The following is a 20,795-nucleotide window of genomic DNA, read 5'->3' on the forward strand; positions in this document are numbered from 1 at the left end:
AGGCTCCTCTCACCAAGTTCTGAATCTCTCGTATTTTCATTAATAGTCAGACCAGTGCCGCCCCATCACGACAACATTGCCCCCACAATGGCTGGACCCAGGCTACGCCAATGGTTCTGCAGGAAGCTACGGCCCTTGTCTTGCGTCTGCATGACTACAGGAAGACAACGATAAGATGGATCGTCTGGACCAGACCCCGGCTCCAGACCGTCCAGGTTCAAGTAAAGAAAACAAAATTTGCGTAACGCACATGGTTGCATAACTTGTATACCTCTTCAATTAAAATGTTCCTTTCAGCCTCACACCCATATCCTCATAAATGGATGATACCTCTTTTAATTAATATAGCACATCCTGTGTGATAGGGGCCACATTCCGATTCCAATTAAACCAAAAAGAAGATCACACCGCCCCTTCTCGACGCGAATGCAACTATCATCATCACCAATGAATCGACCACCTGTGAAATCACGGAACATCTAATAAGACATCTTGATGACAACCGTTTTCTTGTTTAACATGATTATGCAACGATTACGCCTTTTAGTCTGTCAGAAATGTATTGATTATGTCGGATATAAGTTAATTGACTTGAGCGAATAGGGGTTGTCTCTTGGGTATTAAGTGATGCTTCATGCAAGCAAAGTTTGGGTCCCTCAATTCCGATGAAAAATACGTCCTTGTTTTCACGAAGTGACGGTAGTGAGGAAAATCGTAACGCAAAGTGAATGCAATTTTTTTTCACTACCGTCACTTCGTGAAAACAGCGACGAATAAGTATACAAAAAAGTAGGTCATGATAAACAAGATACTCGTAGAATTTACTGTGTTTATAACATAACTTCTTTTCTTTAGAATTCTAGGTGTATTTCGTAAAACAAAATATCTAAAAACAAAACAATCTAGATGTACACGTACCAGCAAATTTTTTGTTTTGTTTTTCAAATATAAAATAAGTCTTTGTTGGTTACCTTCAATTCCATAATACTTTTAACGAATATTTTTGTCATAGAACACTACTTAATCGAGCCTTTACAATAACCATTATGCATTAATTGGTCCCCTGCAAAGACTGCACTTTATGTGATTACGACAAAGGTGAGACATATCTCTCCGAAAACAGTAATGAGCCCATCCCCCCCCCACACACACACACACTCCGGGGTCGGAGGGACCGCATTCATGTTCCCAAAATCACCGGTAAAGGGGTACTTTTCACGCAACAAAGTTCGGCTCGTAATACACACAAAATCGGCCCGTATTGACTTTACACACCGGAGATAGGGGAGGGGCGGGTAATGAGCCCCCTTATGTGGACGTACAGTTTTTAACACAGTTATTGATATACATGAAGTTATAGTTATCATTGACAGGGCTGTGTCTATATGGGAAGATCTTGCATAATCGACGCGAATAAGCTCGGAGTCGGAGGTCGGGGGTGGTGGGGGTTGGTTGGGGGTGGGGTCATATGCAGTTCAAGAGAAAATCCGTATAAGGAAAATGGATTACACCTCTATATAGGAAATGTTGATTATACTATACTTTATATTTAGATCTGGATGGATTAAACGTGAACTTTATAGATGTATACCCCATCTGGCCCGTCATCTTCCCTCTGACCACGAATGTCACCCATGTGTCATATGATTAAGACAAGTCTTACAATCGACAGATTAAAAGTATTATCATTCATAAAGGGGCGTGTGATCAATATATCTAAGGTCAATGGAAACAACAACAACAACAGCAATTATTAAACAACGTGTGAAAAAGGAATATAATCATGTAGGGCTTAAATTCTCCGTATTAATTAAGTATACCAATGGCTTCTATTGGTAAATCAATAATGATAAATCAAAATCGATTTTAGCAACTGTCCACCAAGACATGATAAATCGACACGTTTACTAAATAATAAAATGCAAATACAAATAGAGGTATATTCTATCAATACGAGAAATTAAGACATTCCTCTGTGGGAGCAAATTTTAAGAATATACCTACTTCATAATTTAGATATCTACCATCTCTCTCTAGATTTCTACATTAAAGGCTACGTCCACTGAAAAAATATTTTGCTTTTATTTTGCTAAAACTTGTTTTGATTAGTTTGTCTGATATTTTTGCTTCTATTGAAAGTAAGTTATTGAAGTGGACTTGCCCTTTAACAAAAATAGGGACTATATATCATTTTACAGGGATAACATCCCCCCCCCCAAAAAAAAAAAAAGTGTTTGAACACAAAATAATATCAATAAAATAATAAATTTGGATTTTCTGCTGTACGCAGAATACCTAAATTTGTATTCTTTCATCAATATTCGACTTCAACTATTTGTTTTTAAAATCCTTCCAGCAATGTCCTCTTTCACATTATGATACAACTTAAGTGAAATTTTGCCATCACATTTTTAGGGCTCCCAACACTTAAGAGGGGCTGTAATACTGCGATTTTTTCCGATGGTAACAATATTAAAGCAAACTAAATTATCTAGACATACACCGAAAGAGAATGGAGGGAAGGGGGTCTGATATAAATCAAAGCTTGTGTTCTGTAAGCAAGTGGAATATTGTACATGTAACTCTCCCTGTCTCCCACAGTAACATATTGACATTTGAGTATCTTGTTACTTGTTATAGCATCCGCCCGTTGCACCATGAAGACCAGGGGCGTACGCAGGATTTTTTGAAGGGGGGGGGTTTTAAAATATTTTGCTCCCGAAAATTTGAAAATCGCGCCGGCCGAAAAGTCGCTCAGTGGGGGGGGGGGGGGGGGGGGGGGGGGGGGGGGGGGGGGGGGGTAAGCGGACACTTTTTTTTTTTTTTTTTGGAGGTAAAAAAAAATCGCAACGACTCAGCCAGCCGAAAAGTCGCTCAGTGGGGGGGGGGGGGGGGGGGGGGGGGGGGGGGGGGGTAAGCGGACACATTTTTTTTTTTTTGGTCTCGAAATTTCATAATTTGACATTTTTTGTCGTTGGGGGGGGGGGGGGTAAGGTCACCTTATTTAGGTTAGCCGTGGGTATAATAATAAAAAAAAACCAAAGGGGGGGGGGGGTTTTAGGTTTTTTTAGGGGGGTTTACATACATAAAAATACCAAAGGGGGGGGGTTTGAACCCCCAACCCCCCCCCCCCCCCCCCCCCCCTGCGTACGCCCCTGATGAAGACCACAATCTCCTGCATATAGGTTGTTGCTGTTGTTTGTATTTTTGGCGTTCAGTCAAAATTGACTATACGCCTGTCTGTTAAGACAGTAATAGTAGTATTGTCTATGTCTGTCAAATTATTTGTCGTTGAGAAAACTGCGCCCGTGCTTTCGCTTGTCATCTGCATATAGGTTTATTTGTGTTTTTCTTTAAACATAATTTTTTTCAATGTTTATCTAATAAACATTCATGTGTAATTTGACTGAAAGAACACACGTTAAATGTATATTTATCTGCCGGGGGGGGGGGTGTTGTGGTCTCTAGTGATTACGTCTGACTGTGGATCGCTTGGTTCGCTGTTCAAGTCCCTGCCGCAGAACTATTTCGGTAAAAATATTAATCTACATTTGCCAACACGCACGTACATTCTTGGTTAAGAGTAGGTAATGTTATTATAGAAGGAAGCAATTCCTTAAATGCTTTCACCGTCTTAGGGTAGGTTGGCTAGAGCCAGGGTACTAGTAGTACTTTGCCCTATTACATCCATCTACCTTGTATTGTTAAATGGGGGGGGGGGGGGGAGAATATTGTTTGCGTTTTTCTAAAGTAAAACTATTAAATGATTAAGCTACAGCTGTACCTATATATATTATATATATGTAGAAGAGCATTAAAATGAATGTTACCTAATGCTGAACCCCATTATGTTTCATCCATGCAATGCAGAGATGATTTAATTTCCCTTGTTTAACAGTCTCTGGATACGTCACTACACCAATAATCGTAGTTGGTCCATGATGAAAGTCACTGGTATAATTATGTCTGATTTGAGACTTATTACTTCTCGGGTATTCGTGTTGAGTTTATTTACAAGTTGATTTGAACGAACGGTGAGTTTCATCCGGTTAACGGAAACAGCTTTAAAACAACCATGCTCTTATAGTCATCGGTTTCTATAAGACTAAATGTGTACCGTCTTGAGATGTTAGTCAAGTACTATCAAAACCCAAGGGATTTTGTTTAGCACTTGATAACGACTATTTGAAATGCATCCTTGTCGGTGCCAAGCACTTCTTACGTCAAAGGAAATTTTGTTTTTATCTATAGGGAGAGCGGACACCTTGTTTTCTTGGGAACGCTGACACCTTCAAGAGCTAAATGTCATAATCCATTCAGAGTATACGTCATCAAAGGAATACGATATTCAGATCTGCATGTTTAACAGTTTAAAGTATAGTCCGATCACCCCCTGGTAGTGATGTAGATGAAATTATAAGACAAGTAGGAGAACATGATCTAAACGATTTTTTACCTAATTACATTAAATAAATTTAACTTTCAATATCCTATTGTATTGCATAAAAAACTACATTCGGATGATGTAATATGTCATTGCATTGTCCGTACATTTAATGAGGAGACGCACAAAGTTATCAAATTTTGCACTGGGTCGATTTTTTGAAAGTCTTTGCCACTGTTTGCGATCGTGTTTAAAGCCCACTGTACTACTTGTATAGCTACTTGCTCCCTCTTATAGAAAATGCCTAATCGGTGACCATTGGTTCCCCATGATCCTCTTTTTCTTATGTTAATTGAGAGCTGAGTTGATGAGATAGCCACCTGTCAGTGACCTTCCTGGGTGGTCTAATCCCTCCTAGCTAAACTAGTGCAGATGGGCTTTAAGGTTTATTTGCATATTCATAAATGCAGAATGTAGGTCGGAAAATTATCAATGTGCAATTTTTAGAGTATGAGCATGGGGTTGTGTCAGTGGTGAATGTTAGAAAGGAAGCGGGATCAAAACAGTAGGACGAAGGGAAAAAAGAAAAAGGAAGAGACGGTTCCGATCTCATTAAGGAAAGGGTCGGGTAAAGGTATTACGAACGATTATAGGAGCCCCTGTTTTACCCGTCTATATTGATTATATCAAGGCAGTCAGCCATCCTGTTCAGGATCACGAGAAATGCCTAACCGATTTCCAAAAATGGAATGGAACGGCCAGCTACGCTGGCAAGGGTACAAGTTCAAGAAAAAGGAAGGTAGCTATTTTAAGGTCAAAAGTAGGGTGGAATGAGTTTGAAGTGAGAGAGGAAGAGGGAGAGGGCCATATAAGGGGGCAGGTATAGTGGGGAGCAGAGATATAGAGGGTAGAGTGAGAGGGTGGGGGGGGGGGTGTCGGAAACAAATTATGTACATGACAGAGAGTTAGAGGGAGGAGAGGGGGGCAATGAGGGTATGATATATTAGGAAAAAGTCATCAAAATATGCAAAAAAGGGAAGAATATTTAGTTTCTCTAGAAATGAAGTTGAGAATAAATCTAGATTTTTTCCGGAAGTGTAAGAGGCGGGGACAGAAAATAACATCAGTTGATGAACATGATCTCAAGATAATTTGGGTTGCAAAAGTTTGATGGTATAATTACTTTAGCGTAAGTGAAATGAGGAATCTTATGCCTCATTTAGAAACAAATCGCCTGAACGAATTTCCCTCTCTTTTGGGTTAAACATACAGAGGCGGTACCTATTTTTATCAGTGCTATATAAAACTGTAAACATGAGATCATATCAAACTTTATTGAACTATAATATATTCTCTGACAACTGGGTGTGCATTTTAAAGATTACGATAAATCAAATTAATCCAATTTATCAATGTTTAAATAAACTTTTTTTTTCTTTCTTTAACCCTGTCTATGAAGATGTGTTATCATTATCACCATCTAACAGAGTAGGCACAAGAGATTCGGTGAGTGCGGGCGGAACAAACATTTGCGTCATCACGGTTGTTCCAAACACTGGCGGGATTGGGTGGGGGAGGGGGTGGGGGGCAAAGAGAAACTGGCGAATTTCCAAATCCCTAAATACGTTATATGATTCACAAAGTAGTATCTGCTTTTGACGGACAATAATTACACATGGGGGGGGGGGGGGGGGCTATGGGTTGGGGATTCCCCCTGTGATTTTAAATGCACAAAATAACATTGTCACTTTTGAAAGAAAATTGGTGGATTAAACACTAAAATTGGGGTGGGAGTGGGTGAACATTTCAGAAATTTGAGACTTGAAATTGCTCAGATGAGTAATGATGCACACAAGTTGTGAATTTTGAAAGATAAATGATAATGCACATTCGAGATGGTTGTTTGGGGCTCCCCTGATAGACTTCGCACAGGGGTGGGGCGATGCAAATACAAAATGCATAACAATAGGGATACACAGATGACACAGACACTGACTGTGAGTGTGGAACATCCGTGCAATCTATGTAACTTCTATTAAGATGCCCACTCCTAGATGACTAATGCTGCCTGGAAGACCTATAGTGGCAGCACTATGAGAAGGATCTTCAGTGTGCAAGAGCCTGGCAGAAAATTTGAGCTCAGATGATGGACACGAAAGAAGAAGACTGCACTGATTGAACTTCAGTAAATATATCAATTTACCTAATATGTTCTCTATTTGAAAAAAGAGAGAAAACTCAGTAGGAGGACACACGCGCCCCTCCCCCACTATGCCCCACCCCAGATTTAGTCATACAACCGTGTTCCCGTCAAACTTTGACATTAATATGCTATCCTAAAAAACAATAGCTCCTTATATCCATGCCTCACGATGTTTTATGGAACTAAATCCCATGCAACCATAGCCTATCACATCCTTCATCAATTTTAGTTTAGTCACATCTGTATTTTGACCCCCTTTCTCTCTCTCTCTCTCTCTCTCTCTCTCTCTCTCTCTCTCTCTCCCTCTCTCTCTCTTTCTTCTCCTCTTTTTCGCTTTTCACTTCCTTTCACATTTCTTCTTACCTTCTTTTTTACTTTCCCATTCTTCATTGCAAATCACGGGGGCAGTTAACTCCGTGTCCCCCTAAATCCGAAGCGCCCCACTGTATTAGACGTAACTGCAGTGTAGTCATGGTAGCGGTATAGCAGCAGTCGTAGTAGTAGTAATATGGTAGTAAAAGAAGTAGTAGTAGAAGTAGTGATGGTGGTGGTAGCTTGGTATAGTGGTGTAAGTAGTGGTAGAAGTAGTAATATTAGTGCTGGTATAGTAGTAGTAGTAGTAGTAGTAGTAGTAGTAGTAGTAGTAGTAGTAGTAATACTAGTAGAAGTAGTATTAGTAGTAGTAATAGTAGTAGTAGTAGTATAGTAGTAGTAGTAGTAGTAGTAGTAGTAGTAGTCGTAGTAGTTGCAGTAATAGTTATAAATTTGATGTTGTCGTTTGTTTTCATTATTATTTATTTGATAATTTGTATTTAATTTTTTAATTGTACCGTTGCGTATGATACTGGTTTGCGCTTGAAAGTATTTTGAACTTTTTCAGCATGGGGCCATGATTCAATGCACTGTCTTTAAAAAAATTGAATTCATCAATACAACCAATTTAATTATTTTTTTGTCTAAGCATTTTCAGTGTCAAGGTACCTTATTAACACTTTAAAGAATTTAGAGTTTACAAGACTGGGGAATTCACTAAAATTGTTTTTATAAAATGAAATCACTGATTTCTTATAATGACATCGTGATATTTACTGAGTTTGACGATTACGGATTGATAGGTTCGACACTTATTTTCTTGTATCTATTTCCTCCATTCAAAGCCGCCTGATGTCATCAATAATTAGGTGATAATTAGTAGTCTGTCGCTTTTAATTCTAATGGGGGAGGGGCCGGGGGTAATGTGATAATTTTAACTTGATTTGAGGCTGTAACCACACTGAAGTAAAACTATTTCTAGCAGAGCTATGACATAAGTGCAACAGGTCGCCCAAAACTGTAACATTGGACATTTTCATTTCCCTGACAGGAAAAGTATAACGTATCTGCTAAGAAAATAAAAATAACTATCCCTAAAAAAATATTAATAGCCAACGTAAGAAAATAAGTAGGAAACTTCATATATCACCTGGATGAATATAATTAGCACTTTATTAATACTCACATTATATTCATCACTAACCGCAATATAAATTTCATTATCACGCGTTACATCCCCAAAGAGGAACACACGTCCTCGAACTTCGACTAGGTTGAGTCGTATCAAAGAAAAAAGTCATGCATGCATTATTCATCCCTTTGTGACTTCCAGGTCACTTTGGTTACCCCAGCTATCACAGTCACACACGCTTATGCACCCCTTCCCCCTTCCCCTCCCACTCAACATGGGTACCAACACGTAGGGGCACACACAATCCTTGTTAGAGGTGCACACGCATCTCTTTTGGGGAACCCATGTAGACCCCGCCCACCATAGCCACTGCGCATGCGCATAGGAGGGTATGCAACTACGGCAGCTAATCACAGACTACCCTTGATATTCGTCATAGAAACCCGTCACTGAACTTGTCTTTCTACCTCCTTTGTTAACGTGAGAGGGGATGGGGATTTGATCGCGACAGGAGAACCTACTTCGTTCCTGAAAGAAAGTCATGATTTGAAAACTTTCATTGTGATTTTCATTTGCGTTTCACTCGCACCGAAACACAGTTGACATATTCGCTGTCATTCGATCTGTGTTAGGACTAGTGGACGAACTAACTGTGTTTAGTTTGCATCCTGTTCGTTAATTAATTCCTATTTTCGAAATTTGTATTCATCAAATCTCACTTGTAAACAGCATGTTGTGTCTCCATCAGTAGCTGAGCATGAAGCTCTCCTTACAGGCCTTTTAGTCTGGAGCTAAAAGCATCGTCATTACACTGTCAGCTTACTTACCAGACGCATCTTGACATCAGCAAGTTACAATTTATCAATTTCGCAGCACTTGATGGTCCACTTACCGATCAAGCAAGTTTGGCATCTATTTTCTCTCAAACATTCCGCGTGATCGCGGTTTATTCTCCCACTACTTTGGAGATTCGTTAAGCTGGATTAATGCATCATGTCTAACCGGGATTTCTCCATTAAAGTCGAACAGTCGCACCCAGATTTGAGTGATTTTCGTGATCTTCCCGATTTCTGTGAATTTCGGAACGGAGACCTGAGTAACCAGCGGAATGCAGGTACGGGAGGAGGAGAAGGGCGATGCGGCAGTGATGGTGTGACCATCGCTATGAGCAATGGTATTACTCGTACCAACAACATCCCACTCAATGGGAACGCTACCTTTGGATTTGGGAGTGCAGGAGGAGGGCTAGATGAAATTGGTCTTGATGGCCATGATGGTGGTGGTGGTGGTGGTAGAGGAAGTGGAGGAGGAGGAGGAGGTGGTGGTGGTGGCGGCGGCGGCGGCGGCGGTGGTGATGGCGACGGCGATGGAGGCGGACGAAGAGGTAGAGAACGTAGAGATCGTAAGAAACGATCAAGTAAGGACACTGTCTCCACTGGCGAAGATCGTCCTCAACCTCTCGGTCCAGGGCAACTGAAGATGAAGATCGACCGACCGGTGTACACCAACCTGGAATTCAACCACAAGTTTACACCTCATCAAGAAGTCAAGACAGCCAGGCAACGGATCGAGAAAAAGATGAAGCAGTTCAAGTAAGATATACAGTGCATGTTGAATATATTTTAAAAAAGGCACCCATTAGATCATCTAAGTCAAATGTCGTTTGATACACTACATGATAACTAAGCATAGATCATGCTACGAAACAGTTTGATATAGTAATTAACGCTCACAAAAATTGAAAAATAATGCATATTAGCGATCATAATTCCAGAAATGTTGTTTCCGGAAGAATAATAATACCATTATGTTAACATACTTTCTATTATAAAAATTTTAGAGCCAATGTGAAATGTTGAATAAATCAAAATGACCTTCGCACCCCGATTGTGATCAACGAAATATTTAGCAATTAACACTCCACGTCTCTGCTATCCAATCAAACTATGAGGGACAATGTACATTGCATTTTAAGATTGAATATAATGACAAACCTGAAACAGGTTAATTTAGAGGAGGATTTGATTACTAGATTTGTCAAGACTGACATTATTCCCCATTGCGATGATTCCGTATTGCCTAAAATTATGTAACGCGTGCAAACAAAACATTAAATTTCCTTCTTTTAGCATCATGTTATATTCACTTTTATAGTTGATACATCTAACGTTAGCACATTTGCTTCTTTAAGTACTGTAGTATGAAGTATATACTGAAGTATGTGTTTAAACCAGTCTACCAGAAGCAATCTAAACTTAATTATGGCAATTTTTCAGTTGTGGAAACGCAGTTAAATCGGCCGCACAATCGGTGCTTCCTGTGTGCAAGTGGATACCTGCTTACAAATTCAGGGAGTATCTGTCATCTGATTTGATCGCTGGGATTACCATGGGCATCGTCAATATTCCTCAAGGTAAGATTATGGTATGGTAAAGAGAGTGGGAGGGAAAGAGAGATAGAGAGAGAGGGGAAAGAGAGAGAGAGAGAGAGAGAGAGAGAGAGAGAGAGAGGGGGGAGAGGGTGGGAGAGAGAGAGAGGGGGGGGGATTGGGTTGGGGAGCACAGAACGCTCCTTCTTTAAGACATCGCTGGTATTATTTCCCCTCAATAAAATTATTATAAGGCAAGTATTCAAGGCATGTCTTCTTACCGTACCCCTATTTTATTTTACTTCACCTGAGCCGAGAGTGAGGAATGTAGCTACAGATCTTTCTAAACTACGTCAGTTTCATGGCATGGATTTGAAACCTGTATACGATGTGGTACATGGTACCACATGAGAAATGAGAAAGGGAGAGAATAAAGGACAGACAGAGAGAGACAGAGAGAGAAAACAGAGAGGAGAGAGACATACAGACAGAGAGACGAAGACAGCGGGAGGGAGGGGAGAGACATAGAGACATACAGAGAGCGACAGAGACAGTAGGAAGGAGGGGAGAGACATAGAGGCAGACCAAGGAGATACTAGGACAGACAGACAGACACAACCATACTTGCAAGACCGTCGTGAGATAACATGAGACAGAGCGTGTGAATTCTGAAATCTTTAATAGGCAAGCGTGGTATAGTCTAGCTTGGAGAGCAAAACTAATTCGTAAAAATAATTCTTTTGAAAACGTTGTCCACTTGTATTCCTTGCGTGCTTCTGTATAAGCTCTTTAATGCTCCTTCTCTTTCTCTAATATCTATAGCGTCAATGTTAGCTTAGGCACGAGACAGACAAGTTTAGGTAGGGGAATATTTAGAAATCTCGACACTTGAAAAGTCATACTTTATCCCTCATTTTGTATCCTTCAACTCGATGCCAGTGTGCTTGGCGTTGAGGCACAGAAGGGAAAGTAAATACCCTTTAAGCCTGAGATGGGAAGAAGAAACGAATGTGGGCTGAACTTCATGATAGTGTTTATTTTTCACAACAAAGTTGCTGGTTGCCACTTGGCTAGTTTCTTATCGTTACCTACTTGGACGAGACTAAAATAAATGACTCTATGCACTTTCTTGATTGATTTTTAATAGGTTAAGTTTTAAAGAGATGGACGGATAATAAGCTCCATGGAAATGGCTAAATATTTATGCTAGTTTCGATTGAGTTGATAAGACCATACATAAACAAATCCACAAACAGACAGTAAATTTTCTGTTTGAATAAAAGTCACTAATCTAAAACTTCATCACGACGCAATAATCCACGAAAAGCATTGTTTTTATCATTATGATAGATTATGTCGATAATCCTTTGCTGTAATTTTTGGTGAGCTTTCATTAGATTAATATGTAAAGAAGACTATATTATGTTCGACTTGTTCGCAGAAAATGAGATTAATTAACACTTCGAGATCAAAATCAATGAATTTATAAAGCATTGGTTACAACGGAACAAACTACATTTATCGTCGTCATAAAAAATCGATTGTTTGATATTCGACCAATGTCTCATCATCCAATGAGAGATAATGTATGTATTGGGTAAAAGTTATCGCAATGTCTCTATCTCCTTCAAAATAATTTTAATGTTATCTTGGTTTTCAATGAAAAATGTATTTAATAAGTATATCGCAAACAAACATGAACTATTTAAACAAGAATTGAGAGAGGGAATGAGATACAGATAAAGGATGAAAGAGGAAGGAATGATTATTTCTTGCTGTGTAAGGAAAATGTTCTCCAAAGCTCTTCATAGTTCTCAAAGTGTTTCGTAGCCAGACAATCTGCTCAAGGGAGTAAACTTCGAACTAATATGAATTTGATGATTCTGATGACAAAGATCGAGGCGCCAAATTGAGCAGCTGCATCAGAACAAAAATTAAGTTTGCAAGGGTTTGAACAAAAGTCATTTGGTTACAGGAGCAATATACCTCAACCCTTTAGTTGGAGAAATCACTTTCTTTTTTTGTTAATGAGGAGTGCCTTTCCTGAGTGGGGTTTAAGTTGGGAGTTTGACAGCCCTGGGGAACAAATGCCACACGCCCCGGCTGTATCAACCCGCAAACCAGTGAGCTAAACATAGAAACGCAATGACATAAAAAGAGCACCCTTGTCGAGTACCTTAATCTAACAGGGGGTCGGGAGTACAAAGACCTAGAGTGGAAATGGCAGGCAGAAGGAACCCAAGAGAAGCTTTCTTGGCAAGGATGTGAGTCAGTATACACGTGAGCTTCATGGATGATATGAACAAGGATTAGTGTACACAAGTAGAAAGATAGAGAGTGGAGGGGGAGGGGGAGGGGGGCAGACAAGAAAGAGAGAGAGAGAGAGAACCCCTCTCCACCATTGCATTTCTCTTTACTCTCATCGGCCATGAAAATGAGGCCTATAGGGATAAAAATATTATTTCCTTAAGAAAATGATCTGAAGAATGTGCCTGTGAACATTAATGATTGCATAGATAATTATTTTCACTTAAATAAAATACAGAATAAAGCTTCATACACAGAATGATACGCTGAATCAAGGCTTGGTGACTCATTAGGAGGCTCTCAAAACCCATCACAACAATTTAGTTATAAAAGCCTATTTATCATAAGCAAGCGATACGATTTAAGACTATAAGAAAGCAATATTTCATTTTCAACAATTTAATATTGTTGGCATCGTCTCGTTTTCATTGCCCTGACTTTTTTCTGATCAGGAAGATGACATATCGTTACTAGACGTCGTGGCAGCAGACAACCATATCCTCACACACACTGCCTGTAATTATAGAGAGGAAATTCCCTCGATCTAACGCAATTTGAACATGACCCAACCGTAATGTAGCCTGGATAATTTTAGCCGTACCCGGATGTGTTTCTATGGTAACACCGGGGGGACTTCATTAATGTATTTAGAATCCTCAATGTATCTTCCTTACGACTTGGCGATGGGTTGACGGTTTCTTCAAGAGTGTGTGCTGTGTACTGTGTATTGTCAACTTCACCTTTGGCCGTTGTTTTGGCCCATAAAATATTCTAGAATGCTTGGAATAAATACGTATTTAGACCTTATCACAACTTCCTGAAAATGACATCATATTCAACTTATCTTAACGTAGTCGCTGCCAATGTTTATTTTTTCCCTTCATTAAGACTCCGTCCTAATAAGACAAGTCTAACAGATGCAATTATTGTCAGACCGATCAAAGAACGATGCGGAGATAGTGAATAAGGCTCTAAGATAATTTTATGTTAAAATCGTCCGCCTCTTAATAAAAAAAGATGAGTAATTTATATTTACTTCCCATATCTCGTGCCAAGTGTTATGTTATTCTCATGAACATACTGCCCATGATTATTTTCTTGAGGTTAAAATTTCGGTCAAATACAACTTTAATGGCATTCACACAGGATGGGGGAGGCCAGCAGGCTGTTTGTGACGTCACAAGAATGGGGGAAACTGAAGTTGACATTTTGACCCGCAGAAAACAGACGAAAGAAATTGAAAGTTTGTCACGTGGTAATGAAATTATTAATCATCGGAAAATTACCTTATTCCTTTCCCCTGACCCCTACCTTCAGTTAATACAAACGAGTTTCCGATGTTCTGTAAATTAGTTAGAGACGGGCGACTTTTTAAGGTTGAGTTCTCAAGGGAATTGCATGGAAATTGCCAAGACACTGACATGAATAGTCACATGATGATGCGGTTAGTATCGGGTCGCTGCATTCGGTTAAGAGGGGATTAATATTTCGCCAAAAGTATGATCAGGTTTTAAGGGAGTAGTGGTTGAAACTGTCCCCTTAGCGACTTGGCAAAGACAAAAATACCCATTTCTTAGTATGTTGCCAAAATGTAAAAATAAAAACCAATGAGACCCTCCCGAGAAAACCCCAAAGGAATGAGATGAGCAATAGTATATTTTTCTTGAGAGGGATTGTGTAGTCTCTTAATGGACAACAGCTGAAATACAGATGATGTGTCATTTCGTAACTATGACCTCTAGAAGAAACCAGTAGAAGAACTAATGTCATGCCGCCCCTGCCCCCTCTCCCGATACGTGCCAGGACCCAAAATGCCCCCAAATACACGTATTTCATTGTTCTAAAGTAAAATCATAATACAAACAAAAGGTGAAAGGATACCCCCTCCCCACACACACACAAGACAAGGATAATCATTACTTGGTCACAAAGTCATATACCAAGTGAAACCAGTAAAAGTCCTCCATGACAGGAATTGGAACTGTAGATAATATTAGTCCTTCACATAGGGTTGCGTACATCTTCAGGGAAATCTACAACTGTGTGTCATCAATCGTACACAACACTTTGACCAAACGTTACAAACCCCAAGATGGCCCAGGGGATGGGAGGGGGCAAATGTATTACAAAATTGAGAAATCCTGAAGGGGGAAAAAAAAAAAAAAAAAAAGCGTTTTAAGGAAATTCATTTCGGACATTGATCTCTTACTTTCATTTCTTTAAGGAAGTAATAGATCATGTGAATTTGAGTGTTTCCTATTGATGCATGCAGCACTTTGGTTGATAGGCGCCTATAAGCACATTATTTATTTATTTTTATCAGCAGTGGCCAAATTAGCAGTTTGAATGACGTACTAGCAACAACAAATATTATGGTACCACTGACGTTGCAGTCCAATATTCCTATCAAAATAATTTGGACTCTGCGTTTGTTGTATCACCTCCATCTTATGTTGTCCACTGTTTTCATAAACATCTCCATGTAAACGAACTGGGTGTGCGTACATTACGTCAAAATGTCTAATTAAGCTTAAGCTGAATCTTAAATCAAACAATACCGTTAACCTTTTGCAATGACAAAGTTATTATGATTCACTTCCACTGCGTATATAATATCTTATCACTGACTGCTATTTTCATACCTACGTCACATGGCCTGTCATCTGAGGTCAGTATGTAAGCTCAAATTGCTCTATCGTTCTAAACAATAAGCAACTAAAATCCCTTGTTTTCAGTAGGGACTATAAGTCATACTTCTATAGCCTTGCTTTGCTTTACTTGAATGACCTGGAAGTTAAATGTAGGGCAATGTGTTTGAGGTCATTTGGTCATCCCCATGATTATTGTCACTAATCCAATATCCTGAAAGGATGAGCCCCAGAGGTTGTAGAATGGTCACCTTGCACCCCTCGGTAGCTACCTCGCACTCACCAGAGACATATGAGCACCACTGACCCGTGATATCTAGGTTTCCAATTGTGGAATCGCGATGCGTGAACTGAAGAGGGTCGTATAGTATTGCACGCGTGAAATTTAATAAATCAAATACGATGGTGATGGGAAAGTTTAGAGGCAAAATAATATTTTCTGCTGCTTGCATTGTCATTGCATGTGATCTGTGTAGCCAATCTACTACTTTTCATAAGTTGCATTGTCATGCTGTGTATATAATATCTTGTCATGAAACGAATTATCTCATGATTGTATTCACATTGTCTGCCACAACAGCCGATGTCTTGTATCGAACGAATATTTTTCCATCATACACACAAATGTATTCCATAATATCTGTTTGAATGCTTTCGTGAAAGATTTTACGAAATTGATTCGTTTTCATATCAATTCATTTTCCAAAGAGAATTATCATTGGTAATTTGAATATCCAGTATGTGTTTGAACTAAACTGAACTAGATTTTAGCGGGGGACTTCCGGTCCCTGAGTCTAAAAGGCTATAATTCGACCTACTTCTGTATATCATTGTCTGTCCTTTCGAAATTCGATCTGTGATATCAGATTAATTATGTCTAGCCTCTAGTCATCATGGTTTCAAATTAATAATACTTAGACCGTTTAAATAATTATTACTGTCAGTTCCAACTTAAGATTCTTCTATTTTTGTCTGTTTTTGCCTGTCTGTTTTTTGTTGTTGCTTGTCTGTTGTTCCTTTTGTATTGTATAACACACCTTTGTTGTCAGTTGTGTGCCTATCATAAGCTGTTTAAACCTTGATGGTTTAGTAAAACTTCAAAGTCGTGTCACCTGAAGGTCAAAAATATATCAGCATCGCCCTAACTATAACTATATCTAACACCTATAATCCGATTTCAGGTGAGGGCAATAATAATAATCCCACTATGATAATTATGAGTCTTCCTCCCTTCTATCTGCTGATTATCTTCAACTCCCTTTCCATCGTTCAAAATTTTCTATTCACGATTTTTAAAATCATTTATTGATCTACTCTGACATACTATTCATTAAACAGTTTCTGTATTTTATCCATTTATTGAAGTATTTATTTTACAGATTTAAACGTCTTGTGCAACTACATCTTCTTTTTTTTATTAAACGTGCATGTCTAAGAATATCATAGAATCTTTTGAAATTTCGTGATTAAAAGCAATGTTTAAAAACGTTCCTGCAGAGACAAAAATATTTTTCATGTCTCGCAATTTTCCCGAGAGGTGTTTTTAAAAAATGATTTGAAAATTAGCTAGTTAAAGATTCAGACCATGAAACTATCGTAACAATTATATTCCATACAGAAATGAGCCCCGACGATAAATGATCGTCCTTGACAAGCATTTCCTTTACTTCTGTCGAGCTGGGGTATTTATAGGAATAGTTTTCATGTTCATGCATCTCTGAAAGTTTGTTAAAAGATAACAGATTTTTCATGTAAAAAAAACGTAATCTTTGCAAACCAAGCACGCTGGTGACTCATTTATTAAATAAACTTGGAACAGGCGAGGCTGCACACGTGGGAGGATAATAAGACGAAAGGGGGTATGGGGATAGAGAGAGGGGGAGGGTGGAAAGAGAGAGAGAGAGGGGGCGGGGGGGGGGGAGAAAGAAAAAGAGAGAGAGATAGAGAGGGGGAGAGGGATAGACAGACATACAGACCGACAGACAGAGACAGAGACAGACAGATAGAGACCAAGAGATAGATAAGCGAGGCGAACTCGACTTATGACAAATGGTGCAGAGGTCTATGAAGAGAGCATCAAATTATAGCGACTTTAGAAGATGAGTGTAATGAGAAAGTATATAAAGGGATATCAAACCTGGAGATATTATAAAATGAAAATAAAAATCGACTAATCTATGAAAGATAGGTTCCGATATGGCACCGGCACCAGATATTAGAAAATAGAAATCCAGATCGACAGGCAAACGTACATATATACAAGATACATATATTATAGCTGTATCAGCAGGTGTTAAATTTGAAACATAAAGAGCGAAAAGATGAATAAGAAGAGAACAAAATATAGAGAGGAAAAGAGAACTCAAAGAGGCATGCAATACAGGAGGTGCCTGGGAGGAGCGTTGTAATTCCACTACGTGTGTTCCCCTAATCCATGATTTCAATGAGGCACACCATAACTCAACAGAAGTGTTCTCTGTGAGATATAGGTGAAGCATCCGTTTAACTTGACTTCCTCACCCTTCTTAATCCCCTATACCCCCTCTTAATCCTTTCATCAGTTTGGTGACATACTGCTCCTATTCAGACTATCAATGTCTAATTCAAGCATCCAATTATCCATTTAAGCTGAAAACCCAGACAAAAAATATCTTCAAAATTCAAAGTAACATTCATACAGTGATTCATAGCGTCTGGGTCGTTGAAGATTGCAGTAATATTGTATGGTATTATCACTGTATTGCTTTTTTTTATATACTTGTTTCTGGTGTTTGTATTTCTGGATTTACTGATCAAACATTCCAGATGCATTGGTAACATTACTCACATGATGTTAGGGAAAATGTGATCAGTGGCTTTAAGGGTATACTGGCGTCATGGAAGGGGGGGGGTGGGTGCACCGTACGAGGAGGCGCGTTAGCTCAGTCGGTAGAGCAGTGGTTTCGTAATCCGGCGACCCGGGTTCGAAACCAAGGCGATGAGCCAGTGCCCTTTGGTAAGGCATTAATCCTCATTACCAGGTCCCTCGGAGAGGACCTAAAGCCGTCGGTCGTCTGGTTGCTTACTTACAAGCATTTATGCTTTCTTAGCAGTCAGGTAAAATAACCACCATACTGGGAATGATGTAGTGATAGGGGTAATAAAATCACGTTACCACTTTTTCCTCTCCATTCTTTTTTCTCTTTTGTATCTATCTTTTTTTGCTCTGTTTTCGTCATACGATGTGGGATGGGGAGGGAGACACATGCCCCCATGCCCCCGTATGCACTCACTGACTGTGATGTACTAGCAATGATTACAAAAATATAATATTATTTTAGATTCGAAAAGGGAATTCTTCAACACTAGTTTAAACAAAAATACATAATCCATGGAAAATCATACCTTGCCAACATTTGCGCTCTTGATCCGCCGTTTATAGATCAATGTCGCCTTGTTAAGCAAACCCGGTTCATGCAAAGTACAAATGATCCACTAATTTTCCCCGTCCTTGGCTCCGGATTGCCCCTCTTTGCACATACACCATTGTCATGATACATCATGAATCATGGATTAACAAAACTAACAATGTCAAGAATAGAGTCAAGCAGACGATACGTACCAATCCGTTTCCCCCTCCCGATTCTATGTTGTCAGCAGCTGTCGAAGGATGCTGTTCAAGGTGACATTAGTGTGATGTCTGCTCCGTAATTATCGCACAGTCATTATGAATATCAAATAAGATCTTGATTTTTGCTAGTCTATTCCTGTTCCTGAACATTTAAAGAGGAAGGGAAAGGGGTAATACAGGGAATTTGATCCGAAAGGAAGGGGTTTGCGAAGCCATTATGGAGTGATTTTGCTGTTGAATGATCAAAGATGGTAAACCTTCTCGCTAGAATGTGAATGGGCAAGAATCTTTAGTTTTTGTTTTAATAATGGCACCATCATCAATTGTTCACCCGCCTTCTTTATTTCTTCCCATGATAACATTAATGCTAACATTTGAATAAAGTCTGCGTTTGATTATCATGTTATTCAATGTGTTATTTACTTTTGAGCGTGTATTTTTTTTTGAGGGGGGGGGGGGCTCCTTTTAATTAACGTATTATTTCAGGTTATGGAAGCTCTCGTTCACAATCTTGTGTTCAAGTAATCGGACAATCTAATGTTATCAGCGACTGTAACAAAATTTCAAGATAGTATCATAATCATGTTTTTTATTATTATTATTTCGTTTTCGATAGGTCTTGCCTATTCCATCCTTGCCGGACTACCTGCTGTCTACGGTCTCTACACTACGTTCTTTCCTGTTCTTATCTACTTCTTCATGGGTACATCCAAACATCTCTCTATGGGTAAGAATTTCTTGAAGATTTAAGATGATGAAGCGATTATTTCTGTCAAAATAACTATCATTGTAATGGATCAAGGATGATCTTTGATATTGAATTATATGCCGTTACTTGTAAATGAATAAAATAGAGACCATCAACTCTCCGTGCCATCCAAAGAAACAGGTACATTTTATTTTGTTCAATTATCAATACGTTAACCAGTCCTCATCCATGTCTCCGATCCTAATTTTGCATATCTTGTTACCGTGACGGATCATCGATCACTTTCATTATTTTGTTGCATCAGCAATTACACAGATATTGTAAAAAGTTTGTCATGTTTTTTTAGTGAATCTCATCAACCTTAGACGTTTGCCTTTAGTTCATAGTGAGCCTCTACTTAACACTCTTTAACTGACCCAAATTATTACATCCTCTATGAGGGTTGATCCGTCGACAGGAGGGAAGGGGGGGGGGGGGGGTTGAGGGCATGTTCCGTCGAACGTGCTGCATAATCCCGAGTCTATTTGGGGAGGGGTGCCCCCAATTCGCTCAAAGATCTGACAATAATTACTCTCTTTAAGAGAGACATACTAGGATATCCAAGGTTATTTGTGAATATAATGAACACAATGATAATTTTGACCAACTGCTATGTCCAAATTGTTCTGGTATTGCCAGAGTGGACGCCTGATCCCAAAGCTCTCTTCCGCTCGTAATCACCCTTAACTTAATTTCACATGTTTGAGCTTTAACTCCCCTGTTTATCTCCGAAGACCACATTTGAAACATTAATTCGTTGCAGGTACCTTTGCTGTGGTGAGTCTGATGTGCCGTGAAACCGTTGGCCGAGTCCTGATGGAGCGTTTTCCCTCCGCCTCTGCGCTGGAGATGGGTCCGCCTCTCGACCTGGAGACGGGTCCGCCTGGAGACAATTTTCAACTCAACGGGACGCATTCGGGCGACGGCCACAATCATGGCGGCACCGACATCGAAGAGGAGAGGGTGAAGATACACGTCGCTCTCTGTCTCATCGTCGGTATCCTACAGGTACAAATCATTATGACGATACGAAGCAATGATAAATTAAACGATGTGTCGATATGCGCTGTATTAAAGTTGTCA

The 20,795-nt window shown here is 39.4% G+C and overlaps 1 protein-coding gene across 1 annotated transcript in view; it reads left to right on the forward strand.

Annotated features, from left to right (window-relative positions):
* The first annotated feature begins 8,990 nt into the window (after positions 1 to 8,990).
* The window catches only part of LOC587674 (prestin), a 30,389-nt gene continuing 18,584 nt past the window's right edge, over positions 8,991 to 20,795 (forward strand). Inside the window, exons 1-4 of the mRNA XM_030999940.1 lie at positions 8,991 to 9,623; positions 10,308 to 10,444; positions 19,581 to 19,691; positions 20,476 to 20,720. Coding sequence (XP_030855800.1) covers positions 9,025 to 9,623; positions 10,308 to 10,444; positions 19,581 to 19,691; positions 20,476 to 20,720 — 1,092 coding nt within the window. The 5' untranslated portion in view covers positions 8,991 to 9,024. The remainder of the gene's footprint in view (positions 9,624 to 10,307; positions 10,445 to 19,580; positions 19,692 to 20,475; positions 20,721 to 20,795) is intronic.

Source organism: Strongylocentrotus purpuratus, unplaced genomic scaffold, assembly GCF_000002235.5.
Source record: "Strongylocentrotus purpuratus isolate Spur 01 unplaced genomic scaffold, Spur_5.0 spur5_scaffold_6, whole genome shotgun sequence".
NCBI classification, from domain to species: domain Eukaryota; kingdom Metazoa; phylum Echinodermata; class Echinoidea; order Camarodonta; family Strongylocentrotidae; genus Strongylocentrotus; species Strongylocentrotus purpuratus.